Genomic DNA, 19,230 nt, shown 5'->3' on the forward strand with positions numbered 1-19,230 from the left:
ATTATGGCTTTTGTTCATTAACATTACTCTAACTCACTTAATTTGAATAATGGCATTCTAGCCAGTTGATAGTGAAATCTGTAGTAAAAGCAGTGACTTGTGGGACTTTTTTTTTTTTTTTTTTTAAATGAGTCTGGGTGTTTTGCCAACATGTATGTCCGTGAAGCACATGTGTGCACCAACTGAGTCTAGAAAAGGCATCAGATCCCCTGGAACTGGAATTACAGACAGTTTTTGCCATTTGGGTTCTGGGAATCCAATCTAGGTCCTCTGGAAGAACAGCCAGTGTTCTTAACCACTGGGCCTTATTCACAGTCCTGACTTTACTTTTAATAGTTAGAAAAATCTTAATACTGAGGTTTTGTGTTTTGTTTTTTTCTCTCTTTCTCTAATTAAGGACCTTGGAAAAGTGAACAGAAAGAAGCCCAAGGTAAGCATCCTGGGTTACTCTGTGTTGCAGCCTTTTGATCTTTGCAATACCAAGTCGTACTGGAGACTGTTGGAAATGAGGGGTGATACCTTATGGCTTGATCTATTCTGTTCTGATGTGTACCATCTCTTTTAAAATTTTCTTCAGCCTCCAGCACCTGAAGACCTTGCAATAATTTGTTTCACAAGTGGAACTACAGGTACATTTTGAGATGTCTCTTCAGAGTGGTATCTGGAAGTCTGTGCTCTCTGCCTCCCTTTTGGGTAATGTATTGACTAATTATAGATATGCAAGAAAGCAAGAGATAGCAGCGGACTGAGTGAGGTCATCTTGTGGTTCTGTGAGGCAGTCTCAGAATTTAAGAGTGCCATGTAGTTAATTCAGCACCCATTGAACATGCACTCTATCAGGGTCTCTGCAGAATAAAATGCCCCGTTCCTCCCCTGTTGATACACAAAGACATTAATGAATGTTTAAGGTAATTTCCTGATAGTAAGTTTCCATGAAAGGATCAGAGATTGCTCAGAAATGCTCCCCAGTGGGTATCCAACAAAGGTGTCTGAGGCCCTACTGGTAGAGGGTTTCTGCTGTTCCTGGTGGAGTATCTATCTAACCTTGCTCTGCTTCCTGTGTGCTCTGCAGGCAACCCCAAAGGAGCAATGATCACTCACCAAAACATTATATGTGACTGCTCAGCGTTTGTGAAAACAACAGAGGTAATTCTTGAGAGTATCATGATGGTTCTTTGTATTCACTGATTGCTTTAGGCCCCGAGAGAGAAAGTAGTAATATCCTCCTCCTCTTTCCCCATTAGGTCCACTCTGCATGTAAAAGCAATGAAATGTAAATAAGGCCCAAAGTCCCCTTCTCTCAGATGGTTTACCTGTGGACCTAATCATTAAAGCCTTATTGTGACATTAGGATGAGTCACCAGATGGAACTCATGGTGGCTTTTGTGTGGGGGATATTTGGATGTCACTCTATAAGTACTTTTAGGAAAAGACAAAGGAGAGATGGACCTTTCAACGTCTTTAGCATTAGGAACCTAATTTCTTTAAGTTACCAGTGAAAAGTTAGACAGCTGAAGGTTTTAAATCACTGTCCTGCGGTCGGTTTGACTCCCGTTGTATGAGAAAGATTAAAGTCTCAAACTCTAATTTCCTATCATCTTAAGGCTTCTGTTCACAGGTCATAGTCTGGCAGTTGCCATTAACAAAGCACTACAACCATGTGGCTTAAACAACAGATGTTTATTTCCCTCAGTTTAGGAGGCTGAAAGTCCAGGACCAGCTGCCAGCAAGTTTGGTTCCTGGTGAGGGCTTTTCTCCCTGGCTCGCAGATGGCTTCCTCTTTCTGGGTGTGCCAATGTCTCTTCTTCTAATGAGACACCAGGCTGTTGGCTTGGAGCATACTCCCAAATCCAGTCACCTCAGGGCCCTATTCCTGATACGTGGGGCTTAGGACTGTTGGGTGTGAATTTGGGAGGGAGTTCAGTCCGTAACCCCAAAGGTAGATTGCATGCTTGTCTTTGCAATGGCATTTTCTTTTCCCATGTAACATGGTGTGCTGTTGCAGCCTCTTGGGAGCATCCTGGAGCCCTACTTTTTGTTGCAGGAGGCTGTCTGTACCTCACGGTTTAGGGGAGTGGACGTATTTCTTTGGTGGCTGTTGAAGGCTGATATTTGAGGGTGCTTCACTCAATTTTACCACTGTCACTTTTCTTATTCTCACCCCCTACCCTTTTGGGGGAAGTTTCTGTATAAACAAAGCTCAACACTTAATGCCCCACTAAAAATGAAATTTAAATTTCCCGGTAGGCCTTCAGAGATAACTTAAAATGTACTTGCAGTGATGACACATCTCCACTGAAAATAGTCACATTGTCAAGAAGCAACTTATAAAACTTCTAACGGTGACTCTGGTGTGGTATATCAGAACATTTAAAAGTATGAAATTTTCTCAGCAGTAGAAAGCAAGCTGTCCACGTTTGAAACTCTAGGTTCAGTCCACATTAACACACATACAAATGTACATACATACATACATATAAAAACACATGCATATATGAGTATTACCAGGTCTGATTTCTCATTATGTAACAATTTCACAGCAAGAAATACTAATTGAGATGCATTTATAACTTTATTAGATTGACCCTAAATTATAGTCTGCCCATCCCATAGGCAGTGACCCCACTTAGGGTACATTGTTACTAAGACTGATGCTGCTTTGGGATAAGAGTATATGGCCTAGAAATGAGTGCAGATCACACGTGCACAAGCTTACACACATATATACAACATGCACATACATATACGCACACATGCTCCTCATTTCTGGTTGACACAGCTGTAGCTGTGTTGCAAGCTTTCTTTGTGTTAACAACATGGCACTTAAGGGCCAGCCCTCACTTCACCCATCCTTAAGAAGTCCCGCTCTGAGGAAAACTAGGCAGCCACACTTGATCTGTCTGTAGGCTCTTCTTGGTTAGGATCTTACAAGAGAGCAAATCTTCTCGAGCCTGATTTGATGTTGCTTTAAACACCACTGAGTGTTTTTCCTGAGCTTAAGGGAGGCTTTAAGGTAAAAATATTGATCCAACTCATCTAACAGAAACGTTTACGCTGGGAATGAAAGGACCTGGGAAACCTTTCTCTCCTATCCCTTTGCAGTAGAGCGGTGCTGTCTTCACAGGCAGTGGGTCTGAGCGCTGCTTGAGGGGCAGTGGGAACTACCTGGTGGTGGGGTGTTGGTTCTGAAAGACAAGTAGAGCACACAATCCCTCAACACTCCGATCTGGGCAAATTTACTTTACAGAGGGCAAACAGTTCTGAAGTGGTTGTGCTTAATTATGAGGAATGACTCCTACTCTGACTGGCTTTGCTTTGACTGGGGGTGCAGTTCTGTTAGAGCATTTGCCTAGCATGTGCAATGCTCTAGTGCTATCCCCAGTGATACTTTTTAAAAAGTAACTTTTGATTCAGTGGTGAAAAAAAAAATTTGCAGATGTGAGTTAGAAGTAGGCTCTGCTGAGTGTTGAGGGGCCGTGTGCCCTGCTCTGATGGATAATGCGGATATGCTGGAGATCTTAACCCTTCTCTTCTTGCTGGTATCCTTGCTTTCAGAACTCATTCAACGCTTCCCCAGATGATACTCTGATATCTTTCTTGCCTCTCGCCCATATGTTTGAGACCATTGTAGAGGTAGGCATCTACTGTGTCCTCTCTGCTTGTCCGTGTGTGCCCTGCTAAGTTGTTGTTGTCTTGCAGAAAGCACTGACCATGAACGCCAGTGACACACACATTTCGTATTTGCCACTGGCACACATGTTTGAACAGCTGATGAAGGTAAGTGTGGTGCTCAGCCACCACCCACAGCTGAGATTCTTTGCTCGGCACCATTTGCAGCCGCAGATTATTGGAAAGAATATGAATTCCTATTCTAGGCCCAAACTGGGTATTTGAACTTTAACCCTGCCGCTTAAAGTTGAGAGAGTTTGAACATGCAAAGAATGCATATAGGACACGCTTGGCGATGAACTATTTCTAAAGGAAGGTTTCCTTTTTACTTTTTTCTTTTAGTTGGAAGTAATTTTTTTCTCATACAGTATATTTTGATCACTGTTTTCCCTTCCTCGTCGCCTCCCAGATCTTCCCCACCCATTTAGCTCCATGCCTTCTTTCTCTTTAGAAAACCAACAGGCCAGTTTAAAAAAAAGAAAAAGAAAAAAACCAAAATAAAACAAAGCAAACAGATACACACAGAGAGGAAAAAAAAATCACCAGAAACACATACACAGACACACATACATGAGGCAAACAAAACCCATAAAAACACAAAATAGATAAGCAGAAGACAAGTAAAATAAAAACAAAACAAAACAAAAAACCCTCAAAGTGCTATGAGATAAAACATCTCCAAAAAGTACCTTTGGTTTTGTTGTGTGTTGGCCGCCTGCTTCTGAGCAATGGGGCCTCCTTTTTGTGTTATTTGTATATTCAGTGAAGGAAATCAGTATTTCCTTTGTACTTGTCAATTGGAGGTAGTTCCTAGGTTAGGGATGGGAGCTTTTTTCCCAGTGTCCCTCAGTGCTGGACTCCATCTGGCTTAGACCTGTTAGGCCCTGTGCGTGTTGCCATAGTCTCTATGAGTTCGTGTGTGCATCAGTTACGTTGTGTGTAGAAGACACCGTTTCCTTGGAGTCTTCTGTCCCCATTGGCTCTCACGATCTTTCCACCTCATCTTCTGTAGAGCTCCCTAGGCAGTTGGGAAGGGTTTCATGGAGACATCCCTTTTGGGTCTGGGGGGGTCCCTGGTCTCTCATACTTAGCACCTTGTCAGCGGTGGGTCTCCATATTCGTTCCCATCTCTAAAGGAAATTCATTGAATCCGATGTCGCCGAGGCACCTGTTTGGAAGACGCCTCCCTCTTTGTGCTTCTCAATAATATACAAATTGTCTGGGTCTTTTCACTGACATTCCATATGCCCAGGGGAAGAAGGATGGTGTCTAACTGGCCTTTGCCTGGGTTCCCTGTGCGCACACAACTCTGCACCTAGTTTGAAACCCAACCAAGGGCAAGGAAATAACTGAGTTGGTAAAATGATTGTTCTGCAAGCATGAAGACCTGAATTTAGTCCCCACACCCATGTGAAAAAACTGTGGAGCTCTCTGGTCAGCCAGCATAGTCTAATCAGTGAGTCCCAGGTCCAGAGATTGCTCGGCGAGTCTTTTTTTTATTTTGAACTGATTAGGCAGATAAATGATTTGTCTAGTCTGTCTGGATGACCAGCACACAGGGACCAGCACACCAGGACACAGGGAAAGTATCATGTGGGGAAATCTTGTAGCCAGCCACTTGGGAGTCCTGACCCAAGCTAAATTTATCATCTTTTCAGAAAAATTTACTTAGATTCAAAAATGAAAATGAGATTTTAATAAGTCTGGTCTGGAGGCAACAGGTTTTTATTTTGAGAATAAATAAGCTTTCAAGTTCCTGGAAGGTTAAAAAAAATATCTGGGGTATATAAAATAACATATAACTCATGCAACAGAGAGATATTGCTTGTTAGCCCCAGATAACCCATCTCGTTACCATTTAGGAAGCCCCCCCCCCAGTTTCATAATAACTCCCATGTCATTGGGATGGTGAAATACTCAGTTTCCATGTTTGTATAGTGCCAAGTAAATGCAGACACATTTTTAAAGAAACTACCCATATTTAGGAGTGTTAAGGTTTCTGGAAGCTGGTTTGAAACACTGATGCTGCAGGCTCATTTGCTGTGGGTCTGGGTTCAGTAGAGCCCTCCTCGTCATACTGAAGCTTGTCTGTTTTGACTTGCAGTGTGTAATGCTGTGTCATGGAGCTAAGATAGGATTTTTCCAAGGAGACATCAGGCTTCTGATGGATGACCTCAAGGTGCTTCAGCCCACTATCTTTCCTGTGGTTCCGAGGCTGCTGAACCGGATGTTTGACAGAGTGAGTCCCAACAGTAAAGTGTGGGGGACAGAAGGTGGGGCTGTGTGGTCTGGTGCCAGTCTGACTAGGGTTCAGCCATGTACCCCTCACGGCCACCAACAGTCTCATGGAGCTTCAGTCTACACCTATGCGGAAGTAGAACTTGGTTACTGCACAGGCCTTTTGGTAAGGGAGCGGACACCACACTCTGTGGATGCTCATCTGTAAGCTGTAGGTCGGTTTATTTTCGCATACTCTTTGGTCTTCATTCCTCATCTATCACACAGACTATTGTACCATCTCCCTGTTTCATCAAGGTGCTAAATGAATCACACCCAAATAACTACGAGATGGTTTTATTCACCGTTCCACTAACCCTTGCGTTCATGAAGTTACTTCACCTTGCCGAGACAAGTGTCCAGGCCACAGCGCCAATTGAGAGGATGTGGTATCTGCTGTCTCAGCATAGATTGCTCAGCTGGGCAAGAACAGCATGTGGCATGGCCAGCCTTCAAACTGAGTTTCTAGTTGGCACTGTGAATACTTTTACCTTTTTCTTTGCTTGCCATCTCTAAAAATCCCTGTTAGTTTTTTAAAATTTATTCTTTCAAAAACAAAGCAAATCAAAACAAAACAAAAAACCCTTTGATACAGTTGCATTGAGATAAAATTCACATAAAATACAATTTGTCTCTTGAGTTGTGTAGTACAGGGCCTGGGGGTAGAGCTCCCAGTGAAGTATATGTGTTCAACCCCAGCAGTAAAAGTGGGGTTCAGTGGTCTTTGAGGGTGTCACTGTGGGGACTACAGTGGGGAGTGTTGACGCCTTCCAAAGATCCTCAGTGCTGTCAAAGTTTTCTAGCCCTGCCACACTTTCGCCACCCCCGCCCTCCTACCTGCTAGATTCCCCAGCAGCCCATATCATACTTCAAAAAGTATTTCATCATTTTTTTATAGCCAGATACTATTCCCCAGTATGGTCATGCACATTTTATTTAGACATTCTTTTATTGACAGTCATTTGGGTGGTTTCAGCTTTTGACTACTGCAAATAACCCTGCTATAATAGAACACTTGTGTGTAGGTTTCTGTGGACATGTCATTTCTTATAGAGTTGGGTCTTGGGGCAGATTTATAGTTAACACCTAGAGGGGCTTGGTCCTGTGTGCTGTCTCTGCCACACTGTTGTCTGCCCTTTTGATTGTAGCTGTCTTGGAAGATGTGAAAACCTTACCTCTTGCCTCATTAGATTTTTGGACAAGCAAACACTACAGTGAAGCGATGGCTGTTGGACTTTGCCTCCAAAAGGAAAGAAGCTGAGCTTCGCAGCGGCATCATCAGAAACAACAGCCTGTGGGATAAACTCATCTTTCACAAGATACAGGTAGCAGATGGACTCTCACCTCATGTATATCTCATGTGAAGTCATGGGAATGTGTGTGCATTCGTGTTTTGTGTGTGTGTGTGTGTGTGCACGTGCGCGTGTGCGCAAGTGCGAGCAGAGGGGATGAGTGAGAGTGACAGCTGAATGGTGCAGGTCTGTAATCCCAGATACTCAGGAGGCTTCGGTGGGAAGATTGCAAGTTCAAGGCTAGCCTGGGCAAATTAGTGAAATCCTCTTGCAAAGGGGTAGAGCAGCAGAGACAAAGATCAGTGGTGGAATGCTTGCTAATATGGTCATCACAGCTTTGAGAGATCAGTCAGACACACACACACACACACACACACACTCGAGGATGGGGGCGGATATGATGCCTAGAAAAAACAACACACATCGGTTCTTTCTGGCACCTGTCTGAAAGAGACAGGGCTATTAGGTGAACCAAGCTGTCTACCTACATACAATCCATGCTACAGCTGTTCTAGGTGGAAGAATTCGAGGTGTGTTAGCCTTCCTTTAGCTTCTCTAGAACAAGTATGCCAGCCACTTCTGTGGTGATGCATTAAGCCTGAGAATGCCAAATGCCCAGATGCCAAAAAATGTGGTAGTTGTCATAATTTGATCCCTGGGCCTTCAGAGTGCAGGCTTAGTGACAGGTCTGCTAAGGGACGTGGGCAGCTCTGGGAGGAATGAGCATAGTCCTGGGTCCTGCTGTGGACACTAAGAGCTCTGTCCCAAGTGAGAGTCCTGTCCATACACTGCAGGACAGCTACCCACCTGGGACACAGGGTCCCAAGTACATGTCTGACAGAGGAGCCCTGGCTTCTGCATAGGTAACCCTGCTTCTTTCTGTCTTGCAAGTCGAGCCTGGGTGGAAAAGTCCGGCTGATGGTCACAGGAGCAGCCCCAGTGTCCGCCACAGTGCTAACATTTCTGAGGACAGCTCTTGGCTGTCAGGTAAGGTTGATCACACCACCTGGTAATACCGGGCATTGTAATGCTATGGGCCCATGTTTTGATCGATAAAGATGTATTGTTATTGTGTAGTATGATGTGTGTATGCATTGGGTAATGGCTAAATTAGTGCATCACTCCACATGTTTATCAGTTTTGTGTGTGGTGAGAATACTTAGAAACGACTCAGACATTTTCAAGTAGAGGGTGCATTGTATTTTACTCTGCTTTCCATACAGTTGATCCTGAACTCACTCACCACGCTGTACATTATTAGATCACTTGAGTTCACTCCTTGAACTCACATGTTGTCTTACCAGGCTCCCTGGCCCCTCATTTGTATGTCTTGGTTTTGCTTGGATTAGGTTAGTGCCAGATTTCCTAGGGAAATAAATCTGTGTGTGCTTGGCCCTAGTCAACATGTGTGAGCCATGCCTCTATAGAGTATGGCTGCAGGGGTGGGAAGGGTCTTAGTGATGAGCCCACCCACACTCCATGCTTGAGAAGCTGTTACAGAGGAGGCCAAGGCTCATGCTGACAGTCAGGACATGTAGATACCCTGGCTTAGCAGAGCAGGAGTACTACCGGATGGATACTGACCCATCCTGTGGGAGCTTCCCCTTGCGTGTCTGCAGGAAGTTGAGTAGGATGGCAACACGGACTACAGCAGCCAGTGTTTGGTGTGGGGATGAAGATGTTTGGGTGCATTTCATGCTATTGGGTGAACATGCTATTGAGTGAACATACTAAACCAAAAGTTAAAGGGTTTCAGAGGCTGGAATTCCTTAATTTCTTGTGCACTTTCTGCAAAGACACAGCTGTTCCACATTAATGATGTCTTGTTTCTCTCTGACCAAGTTCTATGAAGGCTATGGACAGACTGAGTGCACTGCTGGTTGCTCCCTGAGCTTGCCTGGAGACTGGACAGCAGGTATGGTTGGCAGGAGAGTCATTTCCAGAATCTCCTTGTTGGAGTTCAAAGGTGGAATGCTTGGAAATGGGCCCATCATCGATTGGTTCATTAGCCTCCTTGCACAGCAATGCATAATATGTCTCAAGGAATTAGACCTTAGGCAAATAGCCCTACCGTTCTGTGAGCAGGGTTGGTTAGACTATGATATATCCTAGCAGAGACATCTGAGAGAATATGCCTCTACAGACTTGCCAGTGATCAACAGGGTCTTGTCATTTGCTGGTGTTTTTAACCCCTAAGTAGGTATTACAGTTGTACTGTGTTCTCTGCCAGTTGTTGGAATGCAAACTAGGAAGGGTGATGCATTAAGAGTTTCACAGACTCTTAATAATCTAATATGGAGATTGTTCTCTACAAAATATTGTCCCTGTCCACATGCTATTTAAGCAACAAGTGTAACTCAGTCTCCCCATGGTGTCACTGGGAGAACACTCACATGGTACCCACAGTTCGCCCTTGCTACACAGTCGATTCCATTGTAGAGGCTCTTAGGCTGTCGTCCTCTGTTTGCTTTGAGACAAAGGACTTGTGTGCATTTCTGTTGGCAATAATTCTGTCCTGCAATTCTACAGGAGTGAATGCTGACACTCTGGAAGCACCTTTATTCCTTTAGTTTCTAACACCACACCCCTTTACAGCCAGAGAACTGAGAACAATCTCTGTATTAGATTATTAAAACATAGGGAGTATTATCCACGAGAGTCTTAAAATGTATCTTATTTTTGTTTTGGAAAAAAGATACCCTTCCTAGTTTGCCTTCTGTTGCCATGATAAATCACCAGGATTCAAAGCAACTTGGGAAGGAAAGGGTCTATTTCATCTTACTACTCTCGAGTCATAATCCATCACTCAGGGAGGTCAGGGCAGGAACTGAAGCAGAGGCCATGGAGGAATACTGCTGGCTTGCTCTCCATGGTTTGCTAAGCTTGCTTTCTTATATGGTCCAGGACCACCTGCCCAGGGAGTGGCATTGTCCACAGTGGGCCAGGCCCTCCCCACATCAATCATTAATCAAGAAAATGCCCCACAGAGTTGCCTACAGGCCAATGTTATGGATGCAACCTCTCAGTTAAGGTCCCTCTTTCCAGGTGACCTGGTTTGTGTCAAGTTGTCAAAAACACTAAGCAGCACACAGCCCATCCCTAATACTCTTAGACAACAGAGTTAAATTGACTATGGAAATGTCTTACTAGACCTAAGTGTAAAAACATGCTTCTCTAAAAACAATGACTGTGTCAATCAGAACCAAGGGATGTGTCAGAGCATTACCAGGGTGGACAGGGCTACCTGTGTTCTCTGAGAGGGTTTGAAATTGGGTGTGGTGATGCATGCCTGTACCAGCACTGGTGAGGGATAGGCAGGAGGATCAGAAAACCAAGACCATACTCAGCTATATAAAGAGTTGAAAGTGTAAAAAAAAAAAAAAGGTTATATATGGGTAGATGATGGGTGAGTAGAGTCAATCTGATGGGGTCATGGAATTGAGGCAACAGCTTTATTTAGAAGGCATGCCTCCAAGTATCTGGACCCACCTTCAAATCAGTGGCTGGGGTTGAAACTTGGAGATGTATTCAAAGCCTCAGAAAGGGGAAAGTTCCTGAATAGACCTTGGGATATTCTCACCTCTCTTCGAGAAAGAAGCCCTTTTAAATTACATTACCAGGCTGTAATTGCGAAGGCCAGAAATTTATAGCAACTGTCACTATGAGGAGGCTTACTTGTTGTGAAAATGCTTTGGCCTGGGGCCATTATAGTGCACTTTGAAATGATTCTCTGTTTTATGTGTAGGCCATGTTGGTGCCCCCATGCCTTGCAATTATCTGAAGCTTGTTGATGTGGAAGAAATGAACTACATGGCTGCCAAGGGGGAGGGGGAGGTAAGTGAAAACCCACCCACCGTTGATGAGTAGCATCTCCTGTAACAGCTGCTATTAGGAGCAAAGTTCGGGAAAGTGCTCAATACAGTTGTTAAGCTTGAGTCTGTTGGGATCTTGGAGTCCAGCAGGTCAATTCAAAGGTGCATTTCTGTTTGACCCCCTCAGGGTTGGAGCAGGAACCTTTAGTCCTTCCTTCTGTGAGACAGTTAGGGATTTGGGCCCAAAAATCCAAGGGGACTTGTCTCCAGTCTGCTAATGGCCCTGCCTGTGCTGTTTGGAAAACCTAATTACACAAGTGATGTCATTCCATCTGTGGCTTCCATTAATTACCCCTGTGGCCTGACTATCCTGAGGTCAGTAGGAAAGGAAGTGGGGACATTGAAAATGCCTCCAAGGTCCTGATGGGACTTGGGTAATTCCCGAAGGTTTCCAGATAAAGGTTGGAATGCACATAACATGAATTCTTGGGAGAATCCTTAGTTGGTGTTAATAGACCATCTTTTCTTAGGTGTGTGTGAAAGGGGCAAATGTGTTCAAAGGCTACTTGAAGGACCCAGCAAAAACAGCAGAAGCCGTGGACAAAGATGGCTGGTTGCACACAGGAGACATTGGAAAATGGCTGCCAGTAAGTTGTCACCTGTCCTCTTTGTGAACAGTTTTGAATAGCTGCAGGGAGGCATCTCTCCCCACCACACACACATTCTCAGGGTACTTGACTAAAACCTTGATTTTTCACTGTAGCACAATGCTTTTTTTTGCTTCGTAAATTCAGTTGATTGCTGCCTCCCATTTGACATCCCCCAAAACCAGCAGGTTTTTATCTTGATTTGGGTGCTTGCTAGCCTTGGCCCTTCCCAAAGTACTGAAGCACCTGCCTTCCCCTAAGACATGATAGTGGCCATGGGAATCCGGCCTTTGTCTGCAGAGTGCTGCGGAAGGGTAAGGCTACGCCCTGTCTGTCAGGGAACACACCTCATTTGTTGAGCAGGATATATGTGTCTCCACTTCAGACAGGAGACTAAGTGAAGCAGAGAGCTAAGTGTGCTGCTAAGGGGGGAAGCAGACATCACATAGGCTCTTAAATTTCTCCCCACGTGGCTAAATGGCCCTGGGAAATTTCAAATACCCTGTACTGTGACTGTTGGTGGGAAAACCAGCCTGGAACTCACCCATTGTCCCTTCCTCTCTGATACACAGAATGGCACCTTGAAGATTATCGACAGGAAAAAGCACATATTTAAACTAGCCCAGGGAGAGTACATAGCACCAGAAAAGATTGAAAATATCTACCTGCGAAGTGAAGCCTTGGCCCAGGTGTTTGTCCATGGAGAAAGCTTGCAGGTATGTTCTCTCTAGGTTAGAACCATCCCAAACATTGCAAGTGTCATGGATTACAGGGACTTTACAGGTGACTGACAGCCAGGCAGGTAGGACATGTCTACAATTGTAGTCCTTGGGAGGGTGAGGGACTATGAGTTGGAGACCAACCTGGGCTGTTAATTCTAAACAACCTTGTTTCAAAAAATTAAAATGAATAAGTGACTGACAGTTTGAATCCGTGTCCATTGACCTTCATGTAAGGTGGGTTTCCCTATCACCGGTTCACGCATTGACCTTCATGTAAGGTGGGTTTCCCTATCACCGGTTCACACATTGACCTTCATGTAAGGTGGGTTTCCCTATCACCGGTTCACGGTTGGGTTTTTCTCCCAAAAGTTGTTTTCTCTTCAGTTTCTGGATTTTAATTTTAACTCTAGTTAATTGCTCTGGTGTGTCAGTAGTAGTTGGATAAAGATATTAGGGATTTGATAGTATGTTTCTAATATAATTGTGAATGAAAATATTAATAGTTATGAAATATAACACAGTTTTCCATTTTTAAATATTATTTTATTTTATGTGTATGAATGCATATACATCTACACCACTTAGTGCCTGTGGAGGTCAAAAGGCATTGGATTCCTTGGCCCTGGAGTTATGGGTTGTTGTGAGCCCCTATGTAGGAGTTGGGGAACCGAACCTGGGAACTCTGCAGGAGTAAAAGTACTCATAGCTTTGTCTCTCCAGCCCCAAGTTTTCCAATTTTGTTTTGAGACAGGGTTTCTCTTTGTCATCCTGGCTGTCCTGGAACTTGCTTTGTCAACATACTTGAACTCATAGAGACCCTCCTGCCTCAGCTTCGAGAGTGCTGAGATTAAAGGTGTGAACCACCACACCTGTCACATTTTACTTTTTTTTTTCTATTTGTCTTTTACTGAGAATATTTTTTAAATAAGGAGAAAACAAAACAAAAAACTGGGCATAGTGGTGTATGCCTTTAATCCCAACATTTGGGAGGCAGAGGCAGGCAGATCTCTGAGTTCAAGGCTAACCTGGTCTCCAGAGAGAGGTCCAGGACAGCCAGGTCTACACAGAGTAACCCTGTCTCAATCAAACAACAACAAAAACACAATAAAAGAAGAGATTTTTTTCCATATAATATATTCTGATTACTGTTTCCCCTCCCCCAATCCCCCCTAGATCCTTCCCACCTCTTCTCCCATCTAAACTCACGCCTTTCTGTCTCTTGTTGGAAAGCACATAGCATCTAAAGAATAATAATAAAATAAGATAAAACAAACTGGACTAAAACAAAGCGAGCAAGCAAACAGAAGAAAAAAATGGTTTTAAAAAAGGTTCTGACAATAGTTTATTAAATAAAGAACCGTTGTCACTGAGTTTTGTGTTGGCCATCACTGCTGGCCATGGGGCCTGCCCTAAGTGTGGCCTGTATATCCAGTGAGACTCCCTTGGAGAAAACTAATTTTTCCTTTGTGAGTGGTCATCAATTGGAGGTAGCTTCTGGATTAGAGATGGGGATGTATGTCCACTTTTCCGCTCAGTGCTGGGTCCCTATCAGGTTTGGACCCATGCAGGCCCTGTGCATGCTGCCATTCTCTGAGTTCATATGTGTGCTGCTCCTGAAGTGTCTAGAAGGCCTTGTTTCCTTTGGTTCCTCCATCCCTCTGCCTCTCACAGTCTTCCTGCCTCCTCTTCTGTAGTGCTCCCTGAACCCTGAGGGGAGGGATTTGATGGAGACCACCCACTTAGGACTGAGTGTTCCACAGACTTTCGTTCTGTGAACACTGTCCAGCTGTGGGTCTCTGTGTTTGGCGTCCCATCTGGTGCAGGAAGAAGCTTCTCTGATGATGGCTGAGTGAGGCACTGATCTATGAGTGCAGCAGAATGTCACTAAAGTCATTTTATTGCTACATTCCTTTAACACAATGGTGGTATCTGAGCCTGAGACCACACAGGCTAGGAACCCAGGGGAAAAGTTTTACATTTTTAAACTCACTACTAAGCCTAGCTTATGTATGATATTATAAATATTTTGTTGAGAAAATTATATTGTAAGTCAAGCATATTCACTGTTGAAAGCCAAAATTAGTATTCTAATTATATATAAAATTTCCAGAAGTATACACAGCTATGCACTGTGGTGTACACTTGTAGTCCTAGCATTTGGGAGGGAGAGATGAATCAGTAGTATAAGGCCAGTCTCAACCATGTAATCAATTCAAGGCTAGCCTGGGCTACATGAGACCCTGGTCTCAAAAACAAGAAAATAAGCAAGTAAAAAAGCCTGTATCAAAGTAAATAAAAATTGCTTTGTCGTTAGATTTTGATTTCCAGTGACTGGTGATGTCTGAACCTCAGAACTGGTAGTTCCTCACCTGGGCTCAGGCAGCCCTGGGAAGTGGTGTGCTAAGAATACATTCTGAGTCACAACTTGCAATATTATCAGTTAACCCCATGGGCCTGCAATGTAGAAAAATCAACTGGTAATGACTCACTTGTGTGTGTTTTAGGCATTTCTCATAGCCATTGTGGTACCAGACACCGAGAACCTGGGTTCCTGGGCCTCGAAGAGAGGGTTTCATGGCTCCTTCGAGGAGCTGTGCAGAAACAAGGTGAGACTCCAAAGTATCCGAGCGTCTTCTGCCTCGACACTCTGTCCTCAGTGCTTGCAAGGATAAGGGAAAGTTACCTGGTTTTCTTACATTATTAGGATGTCCAGAAGGCTATCCTGGAAGACATGGTGAAACTCGGGAAGGAAGCTGGTCTGAAGCCATTTGAACAGGTATGACTTTGAGCCAAGTACACCAGTTCAGTACAGAACAGAACCTGACTTGAGGTTTTTAATGAGTAGATTTTAGAGATTGAAGATCAGACCTAAAGAAATAGTAGGAATAGTTTGATGCAGAAGCATTTTCTTTTTAAAGATTTGTGTGTGTGTGTGTGTGCATGTGTGAGCACATGCATGTGTGTACCCATGTGCTCATGAACACAGGTGTCAGATCTCCTGGAGCTGAAGTTATAGGCAGTCATGAGCCACCTAACTTGGGTTCTGAGAATTGAACCTGGGTCTTCTGGAAGAGCAGGAAGTGCTCTTAACTGCTGGGACATCTCTCCAGTGACAGGGTTTTTCTCAGTATGTGACTGCTCTTTTCCCTGAGGTTAACACACACTCCCAAATTTTGTCCTAATGGGACCCATGTTTACTGTTGAGAAAGCACAGTGAAATGAGAGGTTAGATCAGATGACTTACGGGTCTTCATCCCCTTTGAGAACTTCTTTTGTGTTGAGACTTCTTAGGCTGTTTCTGTGTGTCTGCCTTCTTCTGCCCTCATTTTAACAGCCTTGTTTATTTGCAGATCAAAGGCATTGCTATTCACACAGAATTATTTTCTATTGACAATGGCCTTCTGACTCCAACAATGAAGGCAAAAAGGCCAGAGCTACGGAACTATTTCAGGTCACAGATAGATGAACTGTATTCCACCATCAAGATTTAACGTGAGGAAGACTACTTTGAAGAAACGGCACACCTCCACAATCTCCTTGTACCAATGGCCTTCACATTGGTAACTGCCTGCAGCAAGTGTAGGAAAGGAAATGGCCATGATGGACTGACTTGTCCACAGGGTCTTCCCATAAGGATATTAGAGGGCACGGAACACTGCCTTACAGTCTCTTGTGTTGCAGCCCATAATCCTGGTGATACACAATTTCCAAAACGAGCCTTAAATATTGTCAAGGGGAACCCGTAAGTGCTAAGTTATTTAAAACTTCCTCAACCGATAAGGTGGGTGTTAAAACTCTGTCTCCTGTCTTTCTAACTGAGGGTTAGGACTTCGCTCTTTCTGATTTCTGCTACTTGCTGCACAGCCTGCAGCTGTCTGCTGCTTTGAAGAGTACAGTGCACTGGAGGAAAATTGCCCCTTTAAGAATAAGAACAAGTGTCCAGGCTGAAGAAATTCACAGCGGACCACAGATTTCTCTTTTTAAATCCCTCTCCCCTCCACTTCTCCACCCAATATACAACGCGCTCCCACAACCCATCTGATTTGTAAAGGTTCCAGATGGTCTCTGTTGTGCCTGCTGGGACACAGACAGATCCTCCTCATAACAATGTGACTACCAGTCTCAAAAAAAAAAAGAAAGGAAGGAAGAAAGGAAGAAAGAAAGGAAAGGAAAGGAAAGGAAAAGGAGAGAAAAGAAAGGAAAAGAAAAGGAAAAAAGAAAAAAATGACAGCTCCCGAGAGCCAGCAGCTTCCCACTGGCTCACATAGCAGGATGCTCTTAGAGACTCTTCTCCAGATCTGGTCCCCTCCCCCTCTTCCCAGGGGTTATGAGAAATCCTGCCTTAGACTCTGCATTGAAGATGGTATTTCAAAGAATGACCTGGATCTGCCATGCTCAACTGTGATGCCTCCACCCCTGTCCACTTGCTCCTCGTGGAACCAGCTCATGTCTGTGATAGCCACTGGGCTCCAATCGTGGTTTTCCTAGCAAACGATGATGTGCTGATCAACTTGCTTTTTTTTTCCTCCCAATTAAACTCAGGCAAAGCATGTCTTCAAAACTATTAAGGGAGTTGGTAAATGTGGGTACTTATTAAAATGGACAGTAGTAAGTAAATGTAAAACTACCTGGTTTCTGTGAGATGCATTTGTCAAGCCAAAATTCTGGGATGTAGAAATCTGGGGGAAATCCTGGGATTAACTTCTCAAGGGATTTTTTTTTTTTTCAAAGTTAATTTGGGAAATTAGCAGCATTTTACTCTATTGCGAGTCTTTGCCACATTTGACCTAGTCAAGTTGTCGTTTATACATTTGAAGCCACTCTTGTTGGCTGTGTGACAGTGTGTGTCGTGTATTATTGAAGCACAACAGGGTTTGCACTAAAGAATCGTCATTGTAATAACACTATTTGGTAGTCTAACTTCATACTTGTATTCTTAATTGCACAAGAAGTCGACAATTTTCACAATGGGGTTTTGGATGTTTGCTTTCAGTGTTGGCTATTTCTATGTTTTATAAACCAAAACAGAATTTCCAAAAAAAAAATAATGAAGGAAACCAAAATAAATATTTCTGCATTTCGAGTGAGTGTAGAATGTCTTTGGAGTGCAGTGCAATTCTCGGGACAGACAGCCCATGGTGTGCACTTGAGTTTGGATGGCCCTCCTTCTGGGAACCCTCCCATTGCTTCTCTCCCGTCCCTGATGCCTTTCTTCAGCCCAGGCATTCAGTGACACTTACACTGCCCCCCACCCGTCCACCAGCTTGGCCACATGCTGCGGGGAAGAACACCGTGGAATAGAAACTATATGATAAATGCCAAGGTTCTCTGTCCAATGAGTTGTTCTTGAAAGCAACAGTGTCTGGAGACATTAGCAGCTGTTGGTCTGCGGTGCTGGGTTCAATTCCAGTCTTGGATTTGTTCTCTTTCTATACCACTGGTTTAGAGGTGTCTCGTTTACAGCAACCTTTCTCTTGCCCTTTCTTGGCCTGCTCTGTGTTTACAGGTGTTAACTAACTCCCAATATCTTTCGAGCCTGTTGTGTTTAAATCCCACTACTGCCGGTGTTGCCACACCAACCTCTTCAAGTTTGTGTTGTCTTTGTGAGTGTGGGGGTGGTTGATTTTAGGAGGAGAGGAAGAGGAGAGAGCCACAGCAAAAAAAGTGCCTGTCTTATAGGGGTTTGAACCCTGGGCCTGATAGATGCTAGGCAAGTACTTTGTCATCCAGCTATATTCCTAGTATTCTCTTTTTTTTATGAGTTCTCATTAAATCACCCCAGGCTGGCCTTGAACTCACTGTGCATCCAACAGCTGGCTTGAACTCCTCCTGCTTCAGCCTCCTGAGTAGCTGGGATTACAGGTTTGTGACATTAAGCCTAGTCTGTTCTTTCAAGTTTATGGTTAGTGTTTTATGTTTGTGTTCTTCCTCTATAGCCCAAATTTATGGATACCTGACATAGCTTGTTTTATTCCATTTTCCGTTGTTATAACAAAGCATCAGAGACCGGGTAATTTGTAAAGAGTGAAGGTTGTTTAGCTTACAGTTCTAGGAGCTGGAAAGTCTGAGTGTAGCAGCCACCAACTTAGCTTAATATTTAAAGTTACAGTTGTGGGTTTAAAGACATTCACATTCATAGACCCATCTGATTAGATGTCATGTAGCTGTTAGGGACATTATGCAGAGTCCTAACGTGGTATAGGTTATCACATGGCAAAGGGGCCTATTAGAGTGGCCAAATATGCTTTTATTAAAGTGTTTGTGTGTACTGGTGCTTTTGCCTACATATAGCACCCCAAGAATGCAGTGTCTGAGGAGGCCAGAAGGGGGTGCTGGATCCCCTGGAACTGAAGTTACAGACTGTTGTTAACCACCATGTTGGTGCTAGGAATTGAACTCTGGTCCTCATAACCATTCAGCTATCTCTCTAGCCCCCCAAGCTTGCTTTTCTAACAGACCTACCAGTAAAAACTCATTACTATGCAAGTGGATTAACCCATTAGTGACAACAGAGCCAATCCCCTCTCCTGATACACAGGGTTGTAGGAGTTACATTTCTAATGAATCCGTGGCTCCTAGTCCAGATTGCCTTCTTTTTCGATAAATCCCATTTGCCTCAGTCTTCCTCTCTTGCCTTCACTAAAGTGTAAGATCTTGAGAGCAGGCATTTACTTTCCTTACAGCACCAAACCTGGGACTTAAAACTAGTGAATAGTCACCGAACGAGCCTTGGAATTCAGAGTAAATGTGGTGAGGTTAACAAACAGATTGAGTTATGCTGGTGAAGTGCTCAGACAGCCTGTCTTAACCT

The 19,230-nt window shown here is 43.9% G+C and overlaps 1 protein-coding gene across 4 annotated transcripts in view; it reads left to right on the forward strand.

Moving 5' to 3' along the window:
- Positions 1–17,502, forward strand: part of Acsl1 (acyl-CoA synthetase long chain family member 1) — a 64,865-nt gene extending 47,363 nt beyond the window's left edge. For 3 of the 4 annotated variants that reach the window (XM_051182371.1, XM_051182374.1, XM_051182375.1), the window contains exons 8-21: positions 398–430; positions 578–629; positions 1,073–1,146; positions 3,556–3,633; positions 5,774–5,908; positions 7,137–7,271; positions 8,130–8,225; positions 9,081–9,153; positions 10,984–11,072; positions 11,581–11,697; positions 12,270–12,413; positions 14,924–15,025; positions 15,124–15,195; positions 15,770–17,502. In XM_051182371.1, the coding sequence (XP_051038328.1) occupies positions 398–430; positions 578–629; positions 1,073–1,146; positions 3,556–3,633; positions 5,774–5,908; positions 7,137–7,271; positions 8,130–8,225; positions 9,081–9,153; positions 10,984–11,072; positions 11,581–11,697; positions 12,270–12,413; positions 14,924–15,025; positions 15,124–15,195; positions 15,770–15,910 (1,341 nt within the window). In that variant the 3' untranslated portion in view covers positions 15,911–17,502. Of the gene's footprint in view, positions 1–397; positions 431–577; positions 630–1,072; positions 1,147–3,555; positions 3,634–3,699; positions 3,778–5,773; positions 5,909–7,136; positions 7,272–8,129; positions 8,226–9,080; positions 9,154–10,983; positions 11,073–11,580; positions 11,698–12,269; positions 12,414–14,923; positions 15,026–15,123; positions 15,196–15,769 lie in introns of all 4 variants that reach the window. The other variant, XM_051182372.1, reaches the window with a different exon arrangement.
- The last annotated feature ends 1,728 nt before the right edge of the window (positions 17,503–19,230 follow it).

Source organism: Phodopus roborovskii, unplaced genomic scaffold (assembly GCF_943737965.1).
Source record: "Phodopus roborovskii unplaced genomic scaffold, PHOROB, whole genome shotgun sequence".
Lineage (NCBI taxonomy): Eukaryota > Metazoa > Chordata > Mammalia > Rodentia > Cricetidae > Phodopus > Phodopus roborovskii.